General features: G+C 45.5%; 1 protein-coding gene across 1 annotated transcript; it reads left to right on the forward strand.

The window, feature by feature from the left end:
- Positions 1 to 7,915: 7,915 nt before the first annotated feature.
- LOC147625080 (uncharacterized) lies at positions 7,916 to 13,760 on the forward strand. Its single transcript, XM_086817934.1, has 2 exons — positions 7,916 to 8,533; positions 13,128 to 13,760. Exons 1-2 carry the CDS (start codon positions 7,916 to 7,918, stop codon positions 13,584 to 13,586), a joined length of 1,077 nt encoding a protein of 358 aa, XP_086674060.1. The 3' UTR covers positions 13,587 to 13,760.
- Positions 13,761 to 14,154: the final 394 nt, after the last annotated feature.

The raw sequence follows: 14,154 nt of genomic DNA on the forward strand, positions 1-14,154 counted from the left end.
GTCGTTTAGACCCTCTAAAAGTAGCCCAAATATGGTTTGATGTCGTTTTCGGACTTTTTTTTAACAATTTTTTACGCTTTTCAGGTTGTTTTTTGTCTCGATTTTTGGGTTAAATTTTGAGATTGCTGGTCAGAGGCCAAAACGATCAATTTTGACTTCGGTCGGCCAAGACCAAAGTTGAAGTACTTGATGTCAGCTTTCCGATGAGCCACAGAGCGCCTTCATTAGATACACAGTTTAGGAGATACGGGCCTCCAAAACAGGGGTGTTTTCTAGAGTCGACGGTCCCCCTTGCACGTCGTGAACTAGCAGGGTTCATTTTATGGCGTGAAGCAGACTTCACGAATTTTATCATTTTTTTTAAAACGGAGGTGTGAACGAAGTGTTTCACGTTGTGAAACCTTAGTGTTTCACATCGTGAAGTGGACTTCACGAAAAAATTAAATTAATTTTTTTTGTGAGGGCGTGAACGAAGTGTTTCATGCCGTGAAACCTTAGCGTTTCATGCCGTGAAGTGGACTTCACGGAAAATTTAAATTTGTTTTTTTTACTGGGGCATGAACGAAGGGTTTCACGCTGTGAAACCTTAGCGTTTCACGCCGTGAAACCTTAGCGTTTCACGTTGTGAAGCAGACTTCACGGAAAAATTAAATTCGATTTTTTTTTTTGTGGAGACGTGAACGAAGTGTTTCATGCCATGAAGTGGACTTCACGGCAAAATTAAATTTATTTTTTTTATTTTTGCCGAGCGTGAACGAAGGGTTTCTTGTTGTAAAACCTTAGCGTTTCACGTCGTGAAGCGAACTTCACGGAAAAAGTAAATGTGCTTTTTTTTTTCGGCACGCGGACTCGTAGGGTGTGAAACCTTAGGCCGTGAAAGTGCAAAAATGGTTCCCATTTTTTGATTTTTTTTTGGGAGTCTAGTGGGAAATACGAATTTCCTTTTTGGGGGGGAAGATATATTTTTTATTTAAAATTAAGGAGATATAGACATTTTCCCAAAAAGTAATAGACATTTTCCCAAAAAGGTAAGTGGGAATAAAAAAAGTCAACCTTTTTATAACACCCCTTACACCCTTCATAAATGACCCCCAAAATGGACAATTTGACAACTCATGAGCATCTATTCATTGAACGCTCATTAGCCTTAATAAATGCTCATGCGTTGTCAAATTATCCATTTTGGGGGTCATTTTTCAAGGGTGTAAGGAGTGTCACAATTCTTAATCACTTTTTTTACAATGAGTTATGTAGATTAAGTATTAATCAAAGATTAATCTTTTCACTAATCTTTCTCTCTTTTACATTAATCAAGGACTCTAATTAACCACTAATCCCTATATAATTCACACAATGGAGCACATCATTGGATAGACCAAGGGAATGCTAATCTATGTGTATCAACAAATGTGTAAGTTAATCTAAAATAGGAGATTAATTAGACTCTTAATTTTGGTCTTCTCTTTTAAGGTAAAATTAAGCAAAAAGGGTCAAATTCCTCCAATTGATGAAGAAATTGATGTAATTAGGTGTTTTGATGCATCTAGATGCTCTCAAAACACTCAAAAACAATAATTTCAAATACTCATATGATCAATTTAAACCCCAATTAACATATTTTCTAATTTTTTTACCTCTTGAACAAGATTAATTACCCTTAATGACAAAAACCAGTCCATTAAGAGAAATTAGTCAAATTCAAGGATTTTTTGATGGTTTTAAGAAATTTTTTGAAGGATTAAGCTACTCCTAATGCTTGCTAACACTCTAATGCAAACAATTTCAACAACAAACACACAATCAAGCTAAAATTAATGATTTTAGTTCTATGTTTAACACTAAAGAGAGCTATGGATTAACACTAAAGAGAGCTATGGATTAACACTAAAGAGAGCTATCATTCACTAAAAAATACATTCTATTGCATTGTTTGATGCAATGGATGTAAGCTAAGCCTAATATGACCTATGTGCAAGCCCTAAGAACATGAAAAACCACAATAACAACAAATCAAGCTAAAAATTAAGCAAAAAGCATTCTTTACAAAAACAAAAAAGAGAGCTATTCTACACCAAATCATACACAAATCACCATCAAATCTACATCTTTTTCATGGGAAACCATTAATTAAGACAATGAACAATGGTTAATGTGTAGATTAGAGAAAAAACAATAGAAAAAGCCAAGGGATGGCTCCCCGATAGTGGCACCGAAAATGTTATGGTTCACCTTAAGCCCCCTCTTGAAACACGTCCAACAAGAGATTACCTGGTGAACTGCAAGTGAGGATCTTTCCAATGGCTGAGATCATAACCTTTGAGGTCTCCAATATCTACAACTCCTTCAGAAGAAATTCCACCATGCCTCCCACAAGCGTTGTCACAACCCCTTTGCATTGTTACTTGTTGTGCTTGTTGGGATGCCAGTTGGGATTGCACAACCCCTTTTCCTCTATTCTATATACCAATCATAGGTCTTGCTTGACCCATCTTAGATAGAGGGGCATTATCATTGACCAAAGTTGCTGGCCCCTGGTAGGGAATCAGTAGGCGGGCGTAATTTGAGGGTAGGACAGTCACCTACAAAGTGTCCAAATTTGTGACAGCGGAAACAAGCTCCTAAAAATGTACCCCATTTAAGTAAAATATTTTTCCCCCATAAGCACATTATCTACTTCCATAATAATTGATTCAGGGGTTGGTTTATCCATGTCCCACAAAACACAAAATTTATTTACGAGAGTGGCGGACCATTGGCTTGCACCATGACCCCTGGAAAACCCCTCCCATCACCCTCCCTTGCCGATGGATCGCTCCTAGCCACTCTCATCTCCCTCTTCTCCGCCTCCCCACCCCCACCCCCTCTGCCTCCTTCGCCCCCCTCCTTCTCCGCCATCTTCACCTCTCCGACTCTCCCCGATGTAGCAGTCCCCTTTGTCCCGCCCTCTTCCTTTGAGCCTACACTCCCCACTCTCTTAGCCTCTCTTGAGCATTCCTGTGGCCCTCCAAGTAGTGCCTGATCTAGAGCAGAGGCAGCTGTTGGCGAGCTCTGTCCGTTTGATTCATCGATTCTTGGAGCCAGTAGAGATGACCATCGTTGCTTCCCCAATGAAGGCTCTCCCACCAAAGTCCCTAGGTGCCAGGATCTTGGGGCTGCCTATGGATTATAGTTTCTTCTAATGTTTTTCGGCGGAAGGGACATATATTTTTGAGGAGACAGTAGCTATGCCAGAGAGTGGTGTTTCATCACTCCAAACCGCTATGCCAGAGATGGCATGATGATATTCTCCTTTCCCTTGAGTGCAGCCTCGAGGAAAAAGTGGGATTCGGAGTCAATGTGGCTGCTGCCATCTAGGGCAAGAAATAGAGCTCTCACACCATCTTCATGATTGGCGCATCATCCACATGTTCACCCACCTTTGGCCCTTGGCTAGGATGGAGCTTGGAGGCTCAAGCCATAGAGACCTGGATAGGGAGGTGGTGGCCTCTAACTTGGAGGTGTTGTTGCTTGTGTTCCTTCATATCTCAGTTGTAGTAACCCTCCCCCCTCTTACAGATACCTCCATTGTGATCAATGGAGTCTAGAGTATGCCTACTCTCGTGCTAGACAAGACACATGGAGGACAAGATCCGCATCCACATGGCACATCTTTGTCCCATGAATAATTGTGATTATTCCCTATCTACACCCATGCCCAAGGCTCTTTGAGTGCAGGGAACTTCCAATAGTTTTGCCTCCCACAGAGATTGATATGTGGATAGCCTCATGGAACATTCACGGTTTAGGGAGGCCTCAATGCTTTTAGAGGTGAGGCTTCCTCAGAGGAGAGCTTCACAGAGCTAAAGTTTTGGGAGACCCATCGACATTCTTTTCCTCCAAGGGGGAGATTTTACCAGGCAGGAGCTACACATTTTGCTCTCCCTCTTTTGGCCCCTCTCGGGGACACAAGGAGGAGTTTGTCTTGCCGGAAGATAGGCTTAGGTGTCAGTCTTTGGCCAAGAATAGTCGGTTACCATTATGATTGGAGAATACTACGTGGGCTTCCTCAATGTTTATGCCCCAAACACCACAGTAGGTAGAGCCATCTTCTCGAGCACAGTCCGTCAGGCCCTTCCTCAGGCTTACTTTTGGTGCATGGGTGGAGACTTTAACATGATGGAGGTAGTAGAGGACAGACTTGGAGGAGGCATGGCTACAGTCTCAGGCGTAGAGTACTCTGCATGGGAGGAGTTGATCCTGGCACTCATCAAGGGATAGGACCCTTGGCATCTCCCAGAGTTTGGGCGGCAGCCTGGGAACCTGTGATTCTCACAGTCTGATAGGATCACTGGCCCCAACCTCTCTTGACTTGATAGGTTTTAAGTGGATGAGTGGGCTTGTGGTCATGGGGGCATGAATGGCATCTTGGCGGGCACCACTTTTTTTGATCACGCTTTGGTTATTATGTCCTTGGAGCAGGACATGCATGCGAGCACTAGGATTCCTAATAGCCGCATACAGGACTTTGAGATCTGCAATAGGATAGAGCAGATATGGGTGAGACTAGATTTTATTTCAGGCTTTGTCGTGTGCACCTTAGATGTGGGACTAAGAGAGATCAACAAATTTTTGTAGGAGGCAGCACAAAGCAGATTGGAGGGATATCATGAGTAGGAGAGGAGCCTGGGGAGGGGTCTTGCTTCTCCCCAGAGGCTTTAGGAGAGTTCTCCCAATGGCCCATGGGATATAGGGGCAACTTGCTACCGCCCGTATGGAAATTAGATCCATCGAGGAGAGGAGGGTGGAGTATAGGTACCATGCTAGAGCGTACATTTGGACCCATGTCGGTGATAGTCACGGGGAACTTCTTTGATATGCCAGGCCCGCACATGCGACCGCATAGGCGGAGAGATGGTATTTGAAGGGTGCACGGCTAGGATGGAGCCATTGTTTTTTTACCTCCCCCATGTGAGAGCCATTGCACTGATTTTTTCTGATCTCTCCTCATAATACGGATGCCCTAATATCCCCACATGTGATGGATGCGCATGAGAGGTGCTGGTGGCACACGAGAGAGGTGGTTCCCCTCGCTCTACAATCCTTCTTATTGACTCCCTTCACTGCAGAGGAGCTGGCAGAGGCATTGACAGCTCTCCTAGGGGAAAATGCACGAGGCGAATGGGCTTCTAGTTTCTTTCTTTCTTTGCCACTAGGATCTCATGGAAGATGGCCTTCGAGCACCTTTCAATGAGATTGTGACCCACAAGAGCCATGCCAGAGAGGTTTTCACAAGGTTTGATACACTTGATTCCTAAGGAGGGTGGTGATAGATTGGACATCTAGCAGTGGAGACCCATCACCTTTCTTGGGACTACCTACAAGATCTTGGCCAAGACCATCAGCCAAATACTTCAACCTTTCCTCCCTGACTTGATCCATGATACTCAAATAGGTTTTTTCAGGATCACAGCATTGGAACAACATCTTCACCTTCTGGGAGGTGATAGCTTTGGCCAAGATGTGGCAACAAGACCTCATACTCCTACTTCTAGACTTTGAGAAAGCTTATGATAGGGTTGATTGGAGCTTTCTAGAGGGCACGATGTGCCGGATGGGGTTCCTTGTGGAGTGGGTTCATGGTGTTTCAGGACTTTAGTCAGCCTTTCACAGTCAAGCTCGCATTCAGGGAGCCTGAGGTGATAGATTCTCCCTTTCTTGCTTGGTCCGACACAAGGATGTCCTCTGGCACCTTATCTTTTCCTATTTATCATCGATGCCATGAGTAGTTTTCTCTTAACTTAGGAGACGGGGCTCTAGGGATAGCGTCTCCCCCTTCATACTTAGGAGGAGCTGCTGGACTTAGAGCTTGCAGATGACACAACAACATGCCTATCAAGAGATGTAGGGAATCTGCAGAGATTCGCTGAGGCGATTGAGATATTTTGTCGTGCATTAGAGTGCAGATCAACTAGCACAAGTCGTGGTTTTTGGGTAGGCTCTACACCCACCCCGACTTGGCGCCTAGTTGAGGCTTTCCAATGGATCCTAAGGGGCACTCCACTCCGCTATCTTGGATGCTAGATGGGCATCGATATCTCTCCGGAGAGCAGCAGCTCGCCCCTCTTCTTCTGAGCATTTGGAAGAAGCTTTTGTATTAGAGTTATGCGAGACTCTCCTTAGCCGGTCGAGTGGTGGTGGCGAACCAAGTCCTTCTTGCCACCGTGTGGTACATTACTTCTTGTTGGGCTACAATGGTTCATCCGGAACTTCATATGGGTTGGCAGCAGTAGTGAACTAGAGGCTTGCTCGGGTCAAGCTGGCATGGATAGTGATCATTTAGCCACCACAACGCAGAGGGGGCCTAGGCATCATTGACCCCGCTATTGAGAGCCACACCTTGCTGGGGAAGCTGATTGTTAGAGGATTCCTTCCCGATGGTGAGCCTCGGAAGGACTTCCTCCTGGCCCAGAATTCAGCCTGTACCCCAAGCCTAGGGGACCCCTGGCCACGGCCCCTGGCCACAAAGTACTATATGGATCTTTATAGAGATGTGGGCCCGAGGATTTAGCCCAACTTTTGAGGACAGATTTGTAGCCAACTTACCCCAAGCTTGGGAGCACCTCAGGTTGGCCCTTAGGCTGGCCCTTAGGCAGTTAGCTCTGGCAGCCTAAAAGGAGCGTCTTCAGTAGCCACACTGATTTGGAACCCCATGGTTCGTTTACCCAGTGGCCTTATGTTGTGTGCCCGCCGATCGCATATATCTTGGGGTGCGTTGAGCATAGGACTTGTGAGGTCCCTTGGAGATTGGCTTACACATAGGAAATTGCCCCCGAAGGTTCAAGAGAGAGGCCTTGCAACAAGGATCTAGGGTAGAGACGACAGACTCAGCCTTGACATCGATTCTGCCTCGATATCAATTCTGCTATTACAACTAAGGAGTGGTTGACACTATGCATAATATTCTATTAGTAGTCCATGGAGCGGATGAGGGTTGTGGTTTGTTCACTTTTTCTATTGGTCCCCATGGTAGATTAGAGAGATCAAAGCCCCCCTTGGAGGACTTCAGTGGTTGGTAGTAGCAGCAGTACATTGGCAGTCATAGGGCCACAGCGTAACTAGGCCGTAGGATTCAGATGCTAGAGGTTGATGACACCCCGGTAGTAGCAGCAGTACATTGGCAGTACAGCGTAACTAGGCCGCAGGATTCAGATGCTAGAGGTTGATGACACCCCGGTAGTAGCAGCAGTACATTGGCAGTACAACGTAACTAGGCCGCAGGATTCAGATGCTAGAGGTTGATGACACCCCGGTAGTAGCAGCAGTACATTGGCAGTCATAGGGCCTCTCCAAGCGTTTTCTCTCAGATTTTTGGAAGGGGCTCTAGGATAGTTTTTGGCCTCGAAAGATCACCCTCTTTCTTTGGCTGATGGCACAAAGGAGCTTGGTAGTTGGCACGTGATTGGCCATTTGGTGGTAGTTGACCAGTAGCTTGTTCAAGGTGCGGCCACATGATTGACCAGTAGCTTGTTCGAGGTGCGGCCACATGATTGACCATTGGTGGTGGTTGACTAGTAGCTTGTTCGAGGGCGGCCACATGATTGACCATTGGTGGTGGTTGACTAGTAGCTTGTTCGAGGTGCGCGGCCACATGATTGACCATTGGTGGTGGTTGACCAACAGCTTTTCTGAGGTGCGACCACCCTCAGGAGTCGCAGTGACACTGTCTTTGGGATTGCCTAAAGGCTGAGTAGGATTGCTAAACGAGGTAGCCGTTGCATGCGAGCTCTCTGTTCTGCTTGTTTTCCAGGTGTCGTCCATGCCATAGCCCGGTTGCGAGCTATCTCCTGCGCTTCTACCCGGTTTCCTTCTCCAATCACTCTGCTGAACTTCCGTGCGATACTCCTCCTCCCCCCGAGAGGGGGGAACTCTGTTCAGAATGTCACTGCAAGATGTCGTCCTTGCTGGGTCTGCGTCCTCCTCGTACTCTAATCGTGAAGCTCCTACTCCTTCGTCTCTTGTCCTGCATCAGGCTCCTTCGAGGCCTGTGGCGGGATCGTTCGCTTCACGAAAGACATCGTCTCCTTTTTCTCGTCAACACAAAGGGCCTGAAGGTCTGGTCGGTTCTGAAGTCTCCCGGGGGTCCCTTCTCGACGGCCCCCTGCAGAGCCATGCTGGTCAGACACGTTCGTCTCCTCCGATATCATTCGCAGAGGCTGTACGCCTTCCTCTACCAGGTCATATCGTTCCACCTTATCCCCCTAAAGTTGCTGTTGATAATTCAATGTTAAATCTGTCACAGAACCCTACCTTTGAGGAAAAAACCAGTGATGTAGATGTTGACAATGATGGTGCGGTTATATGTGACGATGACGAATTGGCAGCGTGGCAGGACCATCTGTCCTCCCACGCTCTGATTGGGCTATGCCATGGTGCGAGACCGCCTGTAGACACCCTGAAGTTCTGGATCAGAACTAATTGGGAACAAAAGGGAATCAAAGTTGCCTCTGTACAGCATCTGCCCAACGCGTATTATATGTTCATTTTTGAAGATCAGGTGAGCGCCTCTGCTGTTATAAATAGTGGACAGTGGATTATCAGAAATACCCCCATTTCCTTTTTCAGATGGTATGAATCGTTTGACCCCAAAGGACCAAAACCAACTAAAATTCCGGTGTGGGTAGAATTTACAGATATGCCCACCAAATTTTCCATTTGGGCTAAGAGGATAGGAGGTGCCGTAGGCAAGGTCCTAGGACAAAAACCTTTTCAAGTTGTTAATCCTCAATGGGCTCATCAAATGCTCATTGAGGTTGACACCTCTAAGCCACTCAAAGAAAAAGTTCCCCTAAAAAACCGAGAAGGTCAGATTATCTTTGAGCAAATTTTGACCTACAAGAACCTCCCGAACGCATGCTTTAATTGCAATAAACAAGGACATCTCATTAGAGATTGCCCTGATCTCGTTCATCCGGCTTCCAATGATAAGACCCCAGCCAAAGATGAGGCCTTTGTCTTGCCTCAGAGGAAACATGTGTCCAAGGCTAAAAACAACAAATCTAATTAGCATATCCCAGCCAACAGGTATGCTCCCCTCTTAGCTGAGGTTCAAGACGGCCTAGAAGTTCAACTGCAGGCCAAAGAGGCTGGCTGCTCAGCCCATATAGGGGCTGACCAACCATCCCCGGGAAGAGTCCCTAACAAGGACCGCGGTTTAGTTAGCCAAGATCTCGATTCCCCGATGGAATCGGATGAGGACTTCATTGACAAAACCCAGCGCGTTGATGAAGTTTTCAAAACCCAACTGGACGAAGAAGATGCTTCTTTGATGAGGAGGATGTCCCTCTCACCAATGAAACAACATGATGAGGAGGACTTCTCTCCCCTTATTATGGGGTCGAAAATGAAAAGGAAAAAGGAAAAAAGCCAAGATGTTCTAAGAACCTCCGTATCTGCGGGGAAACCTTCAAAAACAAGTAAGAAATGAACTCTCTGAACCTTCTCTCGTTCAATTGTAAAGGCCTCACCAATCCGGAGAGGGCTATAGCTATAAATAGGTGGTTAAGGGACTCTACTTTTGATTATGACCTTATCAGTCTTCAAGAGCTCAAAATCGGGGGGCAGCAGCTTCTTATGAACCTTCAAAAAATCTCTAGGAACGCTAGGTGGTTTTTTACCAATCACCACTCTGGGAAAGGTGGGACGGCGATTGGCATCCACATGAAGTGGGTTCATGCCATTTTAGATGCTTGGTCGGATGTGAACCACTCTTGGACCGCTGTTAGGTTGGGCATCCCCTTCAACTTCACTTTGGTGTCGGTGTATGCCCCTTGCTTGGCTAGCTTGAGAGCCAATACCTGGCAGGCTATCACTCAGATTGTGGGTCCCATCTTTCTCATTGGGGACTTCAACATGGTCGAAGCCCAGGTTGACAGAAGCAGACTTCTTGGCAGTACCATTAGTGGTTTTGAAAAGATTAAATGGGATGAGTTAAAGGGGGAGAAAGATCTCTCTGATCTTTCCTCTAAAACTGGTTTCTCTTGGTCTAACAATCAAAAAGGCTCCTGTCACAGAGCTGCCAGATTGGACAGATTGTATGCCTCGGGGAGTTTGATTGATATGTTTTTAAAAACCAAAGTCACTACGGACCCCTCTCTAACCATCTCAGATCACATCCCTTTGATATGCAACCTTTCCCTAGGCCAGGCCAAGGGAAGGGCTGGTTGGCCCCACCTTGACCCCTCCCTCTTCCATCTCCCCTGCATCCAACAGATGATTAGAGCCTCCATTGTTGATTCTTTCAATCAGTTTATTTCCCCATCCAAGGGATGGGAAAGTTTGGTGAATAAGGTTCATTCTATCTGCAAGGAGTATAAGAGGCAGGTTTCTACGATCCGCCTGAATCGTAGAATTCAAATCAGGAACCAGATTCAAGACATTTATCGGTCTAAGCATGGTGAGGTCAATCACTCTTTGATTGAGCTTAAGAACCAGCTCAGACTCGAAGAATTGTTAGCGGCTAAGGCCACTAGATTGTGGTTCAGGGAGGTTTGGGCGGGGAAAATTGATACTCCTCACCCTAAGATGTTTGCTCTCCTTAAAAGGAAAAAAGTCAGGGATCTCATCCCTATGGTCAAGAAGCCCAATGGCCACCTTGCTACCGATGATGTGGACAACTTGCAGGTTATTAAGGAGCACTTTTCTAACTTGTTTTCCACAGCCCTCCCTCCCTCTCAAGAAGTTTCTGCTGCTAGGGCCAAAATTGCCAGCATTAGAAAGAAGGTTGTTAACCCCGCTTTGGCCTGTAAGCTTGACTCCCCCTTCTTTGAAAAGGAGGTCAAGGAGGCTATCTCTCATCTCAAAAAAGGCAAATCTCCGGGGGAAGATGGTATTCCCAACGAATTCTTTCTTGTTTTCAGAGATGATCTGTCACCTCACATCATTGATATCTGGAGGGAAGCCATGAGAAAAGGAGGATTAGCTGAAAGGACAAATATGGGAGTTATCAAGCTGATTCACAAAAAGGATGAGAAAGAAGATCTTGGAAATTGGAGACCCATAACATGTCTCTCGTCCCTCTACAAAGTCTTTGCTCATATTCTGACTAGCAGAATCAGCCCCTATATGGACGAGTGGATCCTCAAGGAGCAAAAGGGTTTTATAAAGGGAAGGTATATTCTTGATGCTATCATTAGTCTTTGGGAGGGTATGGAGCATGCTGAGAACTCCGGTCAGAACTACATCTTCCTCAAAATAGACTTTGATAAAGCCTATGATAGAATAGACTGGTCTTTCCTCTTCCAATCCCTGCAAGATATTGGGCTCAATAGGAAATTTATAAAGTATGTCCAAACCTTGCTTGGAAATGCTTCTTCCAAGGTGGCAGTCAATGGAGCCCTCACTGGTGCTTTTCCGCTGAGGAAATCTATAAGACAAGGCTGTCCCCTGTCCCCCCTTCTTTTTGCTATTGTCGCGGATGCTTTGGGATGGCTTGTTAACAAGGATATTACTGATAAGAATATCAAGGGTATTGAGATCCCCAACAGGACCGATCCTTTATGTCTTCAGCTTTTTGCTGATGACACGAATGTGCTGCTCCGGAACGATGTGCAGACTGCTGCCCACTTCATGTCTTGCCTCGAGACCTTCTGCCTGGCCAGTGGCTCGCAGGTTAACCACTCCAAGACCAGCTTCAGAGTCTTTGAAGGGGTTCCCCCCCCCTCGATTCTATCCGCTGGTTGTAAGAATATCCAAGATGGTGTTGTGTTCAGGCTTCTTGGAATCCCCATGGGCTTTAACATCTCTTCCAAACAAAGGTGGGACTATGTCCTTGAAAAACTCAAGAATCAAGTCAAGAAATGGAGTCACATCAACACAGGGGTTGCTTCAAGAGCATTTGTCCTCAATCACTTCATTATCCCCTCGGTTGTTTACTTCCTGGCCTGTTGGAGACCCTCTGAGACCCAACTCCAATCCCTTAACTCTATCATGGGGAGCTGTCTGTGGGGGGGATCTTTGGGGAGTAAGAGGATCAGCAAAGTAGCTTTTCAGACATGCTGCTTGGAAAAAGATCAAGGGGGTCTAGGCATCATTAACATTGGTTTGCTTGCTGAAAAGCTTGCTGCAAAATGGGTTCATAGAGCCATCTTTTCTAACGATGTCTGGGCTGACTTACTCAAAAGGGATATTGACAAATTTTGGCTCAAAGGTAAAAGATCTTGGAAGGGTTTCTCTCTCAATGAAGTTTTGTTCTCAAAGGCCGATCTCTCCCCTATAGGCAGTAAACTGTGCTGTAGGATGTGGGAGTCTTGGATGAATTACAAAAGGCTCTTCTGTTTTCAAACCTTTACCAAGAGAGGTAGATATGCTTATGCAGCTGACTCAGTGTGGTTTGGTCATCTCGTGTCCCCGATCTCCAAGGAGCAGGTCCAGACCAGTCTTTCATGTTTCAAAGCTGGTATTAAGGTTTGGGGTGACTTATGTGATTCAACTGGAATTTTAAACAGAGACCAAATCTGCAATAAATTCATCTTGTCCCGTGGCGGAGTCGAGTTGGTCATTCAGAGGTGTAATGCTCTTAAGGTTCCGATTCCCACGGGGCTGATTTGTGACTGTATAAACTTTTCTAAAGCCATCCGGTGGGGCGACTCCAGTAATCTGGGCAAGTTACCAAGCACTCTTCAAGCTAGAAATCTGATTCTCAAGCTCAATAAGAGATGGTCTTTGGCCTGGAACAAACATCAATGGGCCTTCCGATTTAAGCTCATTTGGGCCTTCGCCCATGAAAGGAAACACGCCATTTTGGCCTGGCTTGTCATTCATAAGGCGACATGGACCCTTGAAAAGGCCCTTAAGTTCGGGCATGGTAACGGCCTTTGTCCCCGCTGTAATTCCAAGCTGGAAACTGTCCCCCATCTCTTCTTCTCTTGCCCAGACACCAAACAATTCCTGGATGTTTTGAACAAGGCTTTTAAAAAGATTAGGAAAATCCCTTTGAGCTGGAAAGAAGTCCTCCTAGGAGAATGTCACTCACTTGATCCTTTTACGTGGCAGTCCGTCAGAATTCTGTTTCTTTGGCATGTATGGAATCAACGTAATGAAGCTTTATATGAAAGTAAAACTGATCGCCACTTTTATCTTTTTCTTGACAGTGTGCTCAAGCTAATCCAGCAGCTACAGCCGAGTGGTGTTCCCATGGAGGTGGACCGGTGGCAAGACTTACCTTGGAGGAAATGGAAGAGATTCCATGCCTCCTCGCATGGCCAGACAAAGGAAACTATGTTACAAGAGCTTCATCGGGAATGTCAAAGAAGGCTTCAGAATTCCCAGTACTTTGTCCAGGATTCATGAAGATTATGTGGGGTTCCTTAAGCCCCCATGGTCTTAAGCTGCTGCTCATGTTTTTCTCAGTCTCACGCCTGAATAGAAGTCAGGCTAGCTCCGAATGGGGCTGGTTGGCCACTCCTCAGTCTATGCGGCAGTTCTTTTATGTCAAACTTGGGCAGCAGAGTTATTATGCTGCAGTTTTGACCTCAAGCTCCTGCACTCTTTGTTTATATATCCTCCCTCCCGGAATGGAAGAGGGGCTGGTCATCAGGAGTTGTCTTTGATCTGTTGTACTCCTTTTTACACTTACTGCTGCTGGCCGAACTGGTTAGGTTATGATGTAGCACAGTTTCTGTTCTGTTTCATAGTTTTACCCTTTCTTTCTGAAGGGTGCATTTGGATTTAGTGTCTCCCCATGGACCTTCCACATGGGCTCTTGTAACCTCATTTTTCTTTAATATATTTCGCTGTTATAACAAAAATAAAAAATAAAAAAAAATAAAGGGTGTCAGCAACGTGAGTCGCGTGGGCCTCTCCAATGGTGTGTAGTTAAACTAGCTGTGAATCCTGACCGTGGGATTTCTCCATTCACACACACACACTATATGTGTGTGGCCCACGGTTCGGGAGGTGAGCCTTACATCATTCCTTTTCATGTGGAAATTATAATTTTGAACAAGCTTTTTCTTTATACTGAAATATAAATATAACTAAATTTTGAATTTTTTTAGGAGGTGGAAATTATAATTTCGAACAGCATTCAATGTTTTTGTAAGTATAGTTATTGCTACAACAAATAATAAATCATCATCAAAGTCAACCGTCAACCGATCAATCATTTTTTAATTTGGT

The sequence above is a fragment of the Cibotium barometz genome, chromosome 24 (assembly GCF_041138505.1).
Source record: "Cibotium barometz isolate CiBa-2024 chromosome 24, ASM4113850v1, whole genome shotgun sequence".
Lineage (NCBI taxonomy): Eukaryota > Viridiplantae > Streptophyta > Polypodiopsida > Cyatheales > Cibotiaceae > Cibotium > Cibotium barometz.